Source organism: Salvelinus sp. IW2-2015, unplaced genomic scaffold, assembly GCF_002910315.2.
Source record: "Salvelinus sp. IW2-2015 unplaced genomic scaffold, ASM291031v2 Un_scaffold6711, whole genome shotgun sequence".
In the NCBI taxonomy this organism is placed as follows: Eukaryota; Metazoa; Chordata; class Actinopteri; order Salmoniformes; family Salmonidae; genus Salvelinus; species Salvelinus sp. IW2-2015.
The window spans coordinates 6,755-16,086 of NW_019947973.1; the positions used below are offsets into that span (position 1 = coordinate 6,755).

Below are 9,332 nucleotides of genomic sequence, written 5' to 3' on the forward strand. Positions count from 1 at the left end.
CACAGACAGACAGACAGACAGACAGGATAGAGAGGGTTAAACACCCACAGACAGACAGACAGACCGAGACAGGATAGAGAGGGTTAAACACCCACAGACAGACAGACAGACCGAGACAGGATAGAGAGGGTTAAACACCCACAGACAGACAGACCGAGACAGGATAGAGAGGGTTAAACACCTACACACACAAAGCTCTCCTCCCCTGCCAGTCTGTGTGATTTGATTAGTGGCAGAAACAGATTTCTGCACCGCTCAGCAAAATGAAAACCTCTAGAAGACAGCAGATGTTTGGTCAGGCACTCTCTCTTTCCCTCTCTCTCTCTGTCTCTCAATATTTCTTCATCACTCTCACCACTTCTCTCCCATTCTCTCCCTCTCCCTTTCTCTCTCTCTCTCTCTCTCTCTCTCGCTCTCCCTCTCCCTCTCTCTTTGTCACTCATTTTGTCTCTGTCAGAGTGAGACAGAAGGAGGGAGGGATGGAGTGAGGTAGAAGGGAGGAAGTACCTGCTAGTGTTTACTGTAGAATACAGCAGAATGTCAACAACCAGAGAATAAACGGTGACAGACTCCCACATCTTTGTTTCAGCTATTTCTACTTCTCTCTAATATGAAGGTGGTTCTACTGTCTCTGTAATGTGTAGATTATCTATAGAGATTAATTATTCTGAACAAAAATATAAACCCAACATGTAAAGTGTTGGTCCCATGTTTCATGAGCTGAAATAAAAAATCCCAGAAATGTTATATGCACAAAAAGCTTATTTCTTTCAAATTCTGTGTACAAATTTGTTTACATACCTGTTAGTGAACATTTCTACATGACCAAGATAATCCATCCACCTAACAGGTGTGGAATATTAAGAAGCTGATTAAACAGTATGATCATTACAAAGGTGCACCTTGTGCTGGGGACAATAAAAGACCACTCTAAAATGTTTTGTCACACAACACAATGCCAAAATGTCTTAGGTTTTGAGGGAGGGTGCAATGCTGTCTGCTGGAATGTCCACCAGAGATGTTTGCCAGAGAATTGAATGTTAATTTCTCTACCATAAGCTGCCTCTCCTACATCGTTTAAGAATTTGTCAGGACATCCAACCAGCCTCATAACCGCAGACCACGTGTAACCACGTATCACAATTCCAGTGGGTCAGAAGTTTACATACATTGAGTTGACCGTGACTTTAAACAGCTTGGAAAATTCCAGAAATTGATGTCATGGTTTTAAAAGCTTCTGATAGGCTAATTGACATAATTTGAGTCAATTGGAGGTGTACCTGTGGATGTATTTCAAGGCCTACCTTCAAACTCAGCCCCTTTTTGCTTGACATCATGGGAAAATCAAAAGAAATCAGCCAAGACCTCAGAAAAAAGTTGTAACCTCCGCAAACGCCTGATGGTACCACGTCATCTGTACAAACAATAGTACTATAATGTATAAACACCATGGGACCACGCAGCCGTCATACCGCTCAGGAAGGAGACGCGTTCTGTCTCCTAGAGATGAACATACTTTGGTGCGAAATGTGCAAATCAATCCCAGAACAACAGCAAAGGACCTTGTGAAGATGCTGGAGGAAACAGGTACAAAAGTATCTATATCCACAGTAAAACGAGTCCTATATCGACATAACCTGAAAGGCCGCTCAGCAAGGAAGAAGCCACTGATCCAAAACCACCATAAAAAAAGCCAGACTACTGTTTGCAACTGCACATGGGGACAAAGATCGTACTTTTTGGAGAAATGTCTTCTGGTCTGATGAAACTGTTTGACCATAATGACCATCGTTATGTTTGGGGGGAAAAGGGGTATGCTTGGAAGCCGAAGAACACCATCCCAACCGTGAAGCACGGGGGTGGCAGCATCATGTTGTGGGGATGCTTTGCTGCAGGAGGGACTGGTGCACTTCACAAAATAGATGAAATCATGAGGAAAGGAAAATTATGTTTATAAATGGAAGCAACATCTCAAGACATCAGTCAGGAAGTTAAAGCTTGGTCACAAATGGGTCTTCCAAATGGACAATGACCCCAAGCACACTTCCAAAGTTGTGGCAAAGTGGCTAAGGGACAACAAAGTCAAGGTGTTGGAGTGGCCATCACAAAGCCCTGACCTCAATCCTATAGAACATTTGTGGGCAGAACTGAAAAAGTGTGTGCGAGCAAGGAGGCCTATAAACCTGACTCAGTTACACCAGCTCTGTCAGGAGGAATGGGCCCAAATTCACCCAAATTATTGTGCGAAGCTTGTGAAAGGTTACGTTTGACTCAAGTTAAACAATTTAAAGGCAATGCTACCAAATGCTAATTGAGTGTATGTAAACTTCTGACCCACTGGGAATGTGATGAAAGAAATAAAAGCTGAAATAAATCATTCTCTCTGCTATTATTCTGACATTTCACATTCTTAAAATAAAGTGGCGATCCTAACTGACCTAAGACAGGGAATCTTTACTAGGATTAAATGTCAGGAATTGTGAAAAACTGAGTTTAAATGTATTTGGCTAAGGTGTATGTAAACATCCAACTTCAACTGCATATATATTTGTATAAAATATATATATATGGTTTTCTGATACCCCTTTTGTTAAGGTATCTGTGACCATCAGATGCATATCTGTATTCCCAGTCATGTTAAATCCATAGATTAGGTCCTAATGAATTTATTTCAATTGCCTGATTTCCTTTATATGAATAAAATCTTTGAAATTGTTGCATGTTGCGTTTATATTTTTGTTCAGTGTAGTTAACTCCTCCATGTCATCAGGCCAAAACGCCATCCCACCAAAACAACTCTTTTCACCAAAAGGGGAATTTTCACATTTTCACAAATGCCTTCAGCCAAAACTAACAACAATTAACCTCCTTTGTCAGTCTGTGGAACCCCCTTTTGATGTCATATGTTTGTTTAGTATCTAGGAGATATTCATTCGGAAAGTATTCAGACCCTTTGACGTTTTCCACATCTTGTTATGTAACAGCCTTATTCTAAAATTGATTATAAATTGTTTTTCCTCTTCATCAATCTAGACGCATAAACCCATAAATACAAAGCAAAAACAGGATTTTAGACATGTTTGCAAATTTTTAATAAATAAAAAAACTGAAATATCACATTTACATAAGTATTCAGACTCTTTACTCTGTACTTTATTGAAGCACGTTTGGCAGTGATTACAGCCTCTAGTCTTCTTAGGTATGATGCTACAAGCAAGGCACACCTGTATTTGGTGAGTTTCTCCCATTCTTCTCTGCTGATCCTCTCAAGCTCTGTCAGGTTGGATGGGGAGCGTCGCTGGACAGCTATTTTCAGGTCTCTCCAGAGATGTTAAATCGGGTTCAAGTCTGGCTGAGCCATTCAAGAACATTCAGAGAATTGTCACGAAGCCACTCCTGCGTTGTCTTGGCTGTGTGATTAGGGTTGTTGTCCTGTTGAAAGACGAACCTTCGCTCCAGTCTGAGGTTCTGAGCGCTCTGAAGTAGGTTTTCATCAAGGATCTCTCTGTACTTTGCTCCGTTCATCTTTCCCTTGATCCTGACTAGTCTCTCATGGTCTGAGAGTCCTGTTGGTGCCTTTTGGCAAACTCCAAGCGGGCTGTCATGTTACTTTTACTGAGAAGTGACTTTCGTCTGTCCGCTACCATAACGGCCTGATTGGTGGAGTGCTGCAGAGATGGTTGTCCTTCTGGAAGGTTCTCCCATCTCCACAGAGGAACTCTGGAGCTCTGTCAGAGTGAACATTGGGTTCTTGGTCACCTCCCTGACCAAGGCCCTTCTCCCCCGATTGCTCAGTTTGACTGGGCGGCCAGCTCTAGGAAGAGTCTTGGTGGTTCCAAACTTCTTCCATTTAAGAATGATGGAGGTCACTGTGTTCTTGGGGACCTTCAATGCTGCAGAAATGTTTTGGTACCCTTCCCCAGATCTGTGCATTGACACAATCCTGTCTTGGAGCTCTACAGACAATTCCTTCGACCTCATGGCTTGGTTTTTGCTCTGAAATGCACTGTCAACTGTGGGACCTTATATAGACAGGTGTGTGTCTTTCCAAATCATGTCCAATCAATTAAATTTACCACAGGTGGTAAATTGTATTGGTCACATACACATGGTTAGCAGATGTTAATGCGAGTGTAGCGAAATGCTTGTGCTTCTAGTTCCGACCATGCAGTAATAGCTAACAAGTAACCTAACAATTTCACAACAACTACCTTATACACACAAGTGTAAAGGAATGAATAAGAATATGTACATAAAGATATATGAATGAGTGATGCCCAAACGACATAGGCAAGATGCAGTAGAGGGTGTAGAGTACAGTATATACATATGAGATGAGTAATGTATGGTATGTAAACATTATATAAAGTGGCATTGTTTAAGTTACTAATGATACATTTATTACATCCAATTTTTTATTATTTAAGTGGCTAGAGATTTGAGTCAGTATGTCAAGAGACTGGGCATTGGTGAGTAGGAGCGGTGCGCGATGTGCCCGTCTACGGAGCCTGACCAGAAGACCGCTTCGTTTGCCCCTTCTGCGGCGCCGTTGTTTTGGGTCGCGAGTTGGGATCCGATCCATTGTCCTGGGTGGTGGTCCAAAGAGGATCTGCTTCGGGAAAGTCGTATTCCTGGTCGTAATGTTGGTAAATTGACGTTGCTCTTTTATCCAATAGTTCCTCCCGGCTGTATGTAATAAGACTTGAGATTTCCTGGAGTAACAGTGTAAGAAATAATACATAAAAAAACAAAATAGTTTCCTAAGAACGCGAAGCGAGGCGGCCATCTCTGTCGGCGCCATGCACAATATCGAGTCTCATAGCAAAGGATCTGAATGCCTATGTAAATAAGCTATTTCTGTTTTGTATTTTTAATACATTTGCTAAAAACGTCTAAAAACCTGTTTCCGCTTTGTCATTATGGGGTATTGTGATGTCATTATGGGGTATTGTGATGTCATTATGGGGTATTGTGATGTCATTATGGGGTATTGTGATGTCATTATGGGGTATTGTGTGTAGATTGATGAGGAAAAAAAAACATTTATTACATTTTAGAATAAGGCTGTAATGTAACAAAATGTGATAAAAGGCAAGGGGTCTGAATACTTTCTGAATACCGAATGCTCTGTAGATAAAACAGGAAGCTGGGGCTCATAATAATGGAATGGAGCAACATGGAAACCATGTGTTTGATGTATTTCCATTCCACTGATTCCACTGCAGCCATTACTACGAACCCGTTCTTCCCAACCAACAACCTTCTGTGATACATAACTAACCTGTTTAATGATAGACTTGAGCCTGGGCATAGAGTTGGATAGAGCACTAACCTGTTTAATGATAGACTTGAGCCTGGGTATAGAGTTGGAAGAGCCACTAAACCTGTTTAATGATAGACTTGAGCCTGGGCATAGAGTTGGATAGAGCACTAACCTGTTATGATGATATAGACTGTGAGCCCTGGTCATAAGAGTTGGATAGAGCACTAACCTGTTTAATGATAGACTTGAGCCTTGGGCATAGAGGTTTGGATAGAGCACTAACCGTGTTTAATGATAGACTTGAGCTTGGGCATAGAGTTGGATAGAGCACGAACCTTTTTAATGCATAGACTTGAGCTTGGGCATTAGAGTTGGATAGAGCACTACCTGTGTTAATGATAGACTTGAGCCTGGGATAGAGTTGGATAGAGCACTAACCTGTTTAATGATAGACTGGGCTGGGCATAGAGTTGGATAGAGCATAACTGTTTAATGATAGACTCTTGAGCCTGGCATAGAGTTGGATAGAGCACTAACCTGTTTATGATAGATTGGCCTGCTAGAGTTGGATAGAGCACTAACCTTGTTATGATAGACTTGAGCCTGGCATAGAGTTGGATAGAGCACTAACCTGTTTGATGATAGACTTGAGCCTGGGCATAGAGTTGGATAGAGCACTAACCTGTTTGATGATAGACTTGAGCCTGGGCATAGAGTTGGATAGAGCACTAACCTGTTTAATGATAGACTTGAGCCTGGGCATAGAGTTGGATAGAGACTACCTGTTTGATGATAGACTTGAGCGGGCATAGGTTGGATAGAGCACTAACCTGTTTAATGATAGACTTGAGCTTGGGCATAGAGTTGGATAGAGCACTAACCTGTTTAATGATAGACTTGAGCCGGGCATAGAGTTGGATAGAGCACTAACCTGTTTAATGATAGACTTGAGCCGGGCCATAGAGATGACGGTGACCCAGACAGACATGAGGGAACCCAGAAAGTCACAGAACTGGAGAACATCGTATTCCATGATACAGAACACCACGATACCAGGCTGGTCACACGCATGGTAGAACTGAAATTAAACACAATATATAACATTAAATATAACATTAACATTTATAACATTAAATATAACATTAAACATTAAATACTGTAGCATTGTAGAACTAGAATATAACACATTTAAGAAAATAATAATTTGGTACAACTGGAATAAATAAATGACATTCATAAAAATAAGGTTGATAATGTGAAGTATTTCAGTTTTAAAACATGGAGTGTGTATTGTTCACATGCTTTTCTATACCACAATGGGCAGACCATGAATGGGGAACCTGGCGCCATCCCTACGGTGAAGCATGGTGGTGGTAGAGAGCATGTCCTTGTAGTGAATGACTGTATATCTTCATGTTAGAAACATTGTCTGAGTACTTAATATCAGTAATATTTTGGTAATCTGGGCTCTATGTCGATGTTCCATTACACCAGTGTTCATTTCATCAACAATAACTTTGCTGAAACAATTTTTCTTGAATAAAACTAATGGCGATAACGAGACAAATTGTTTTTCATTTTTGTTGATGAAAATTGTAACGAGACGAAAATTCCAAGTGAGACTAATGGACATTCAATTTGACACGATGTTGCTTCTCATCAGCCAGGACACTTCAATCACTCGTCTCTCTTTTGGACTGATGCCAGCCAGGACACTTCAATCACTCGTCTCTCTTTTGGACGGATGCCAGCCAGGTCACTTCAATCACTCGTCTCTCTTTTGGACGGATGCCAGCCAGGTCACTTCAATCACTCTTCTCTCTTTTGGACTGATGCCAGCCAGGTCACTTCAATCACTCGTCTCTCTTTTGGACGGATGCCAGCCAGGACACTTCATATGTAACTTACCTCAAGTAGAAACATTCATGTCTTTGATAATCTTTTGCTTTCATATCGGCCATTTTTGCTCTGGTCATGTCAGAAGCTCTATTTTATATTTAACTGAAATACATTGGACTATTTTCTGACTAAAATTGACTGTGACTAAAACCGTCCAGAGTTTTATCGACTGGTGACAACTAGGATGGAAGGATGAAATAGGATAAAAATTTTACGAAATAATAAAACCTTAAATGTAAAATAGTGCCAAATAAACACTGCATTACACAAAGTCAGAGGGACTGACTGACAACTTCCTTCATGTTTTTTACGTCTTGTATGTCACAGGCTATGAGAGTCATTCAGTTTCAACGGCATCTTCTATCTGGGCTTATTCTCTGGTATGCCATAATTGTGTATTTTAAAAACCCTCTTTATCGTTGTAAAAATGTCAGCATCTACAACTGACAAAGGTTAGTAGACAACCCTTCTCTAATCCTGGATATTGTACTTTGAAACTTAGGAGTTCCTAAATGACAAGGTTATAACACCACACGTCATTCAGATGGTATCTCCCGCTGCCATGGTAATTTATAAAACTCTAGAGTCCTAAATGACAAGGTTACAACCACTGTCTCTCTATCTCTGTGGTATTGTATTTAAACTCTAGAGTCCTAAATTGAAACGTCAAACAGCCTCTCTCTATCCGGGTTATTGTAGTAAACTCTAGATTCCTAAAGACAAGGTTAAACACATTCTCTCTATCCTGGGTATTGTATTAAACTCTAGAGTCCTAATGACAAGGTTAAAACACATCTCTCTATCCTGGGTATTGTATTAAACTCCAGATTCCTAAATGAAACGTTAAACACCTCTTCTATCCGCGGTTATATGTAGTAAACTCTTAGAGTCCTAAATGACAAGGTTAAACACATCTCTCTATCCTGGGTATTGTATTAAACTCTAGAGTCCTAAATGACAAGGTTAAACACATCTCTCTATCCATATAAAATGTTGGAACACGTATCTTAACCATTACAGCTGCAAAGAGGAACTAGACAAGGATGTCTGTTATCACCAATGTTATTCACTGTTGTGTTTTCTTCACAATGACATTCAAATGTGTGTGTGTGCGCGTGTGTGGGTGTGTGTGTGGGTGTGTGTGCGTGTCGGTGTGTGTGCGTGTGTGTGTAGGTTGGTGGGTGGGTGTGTGGGATGTGTGTGTGTGTGTGAGAGTGTATGTAGGTGTGTGTGTGTGTGTGTGAGTTTGTGTAGGTCGGTGTGTGCTTGTGTGAGTGTATGTGTGGGTGTGTGTGTGTGTGTGTGTGTGTGTGAGAGAGTGTATGTAACTCACAGTAGAAAAGAACATGGTGAAGATGTATACAGAGGCCTCCAGGAGGTAGTGGCCGCGGACAGCGATCACCACGGGAGGAACGAACATCAGGTTACTGAGGCAGAGCAGCAAGGTGGACAGGAGCTGGAAACCATAGGAATAGGCCTCCGAGGGATCGGTACAGCCCCAGCCGTCCCAGCCTGGACCCAGGAGAGACAGGTTAACACAGATACACACACACACGATAACGCAAACACACGTTTACAAGAAAAGTATGCTAACACAGACATTAACCAGGGCATGGTACAGTACAAGGTTGGGGTCAGATTCTGATTTTTGAATTGAGTCACGACAAGAGTTCTGTCGTTTTGTCTTTTTCATTTATCCGGGTTACGACAGTTCCCTGTGGGTTTGAGCCTCGGGCTCTCGTGGTTCATCAAATCTGGTCGATTGGTGTTCTGTTGTTTCGGACTTGTTGTTTTGGCGGTTCCTTGTATGAGTTCTGACATTTCAGGTCACAAGATAAGTATTGTTCTTGGAACTGTTGGGTCTATGGACTTGGGCTGCAGTAGCAGCATGTCAGTGTGCGAAGCCAAGTTGTAGCAGGTTCTGGTTCCCTATATGGGACTCTGACAGTTCAGGCTTCTCAGGTAAGTATTAGGAAAACAGGTGGCTTCTGTAGGCACTGTTTGGAGCCGGTGGATCCTGTGTGTGCTTGGGCTGCCGTGGGACTCCTAGTTTGGTGTGCATCGAGTAGCCCCCGCAATATGCAACTTTTCAGGGAAGTTAGGAACCAATATACACAGGCAGTTAGGAAAGCAAAGGCTATATTTTTCATACAGAAATCTGCATTCTGTA

General features: G+C 41.5%; 1 protein-coding gene across 1 annotated transcript in view; it reads right to left on the minus strand.

The window, feature by feature from the left end:
* Window positions 1-8,711, minus strand: part of LOC112079021 (transmembrane protein 8B-like) — a gene marked incomplete at its 5' end in the record, with an annotated part of 12,163 nt that extends 3,452 nt beyond the window's left edge. The window contains 2 exons of the mRNA XM_024145093.2: window positions 6,195-6,341; window positions 8,496-8,711. Of these exons, the coding sequence (XP_024000861.2) occupies window positions 6,195-6,341; window positions 8,496-8,711 (363 nt within the window). The remainder of the gene's footprint in view (window positions 1-6,194; window positions 6,342-8,495) is intronic.
* Window positions 8,712-9,332: the final 621 nt, after the last annotated feature.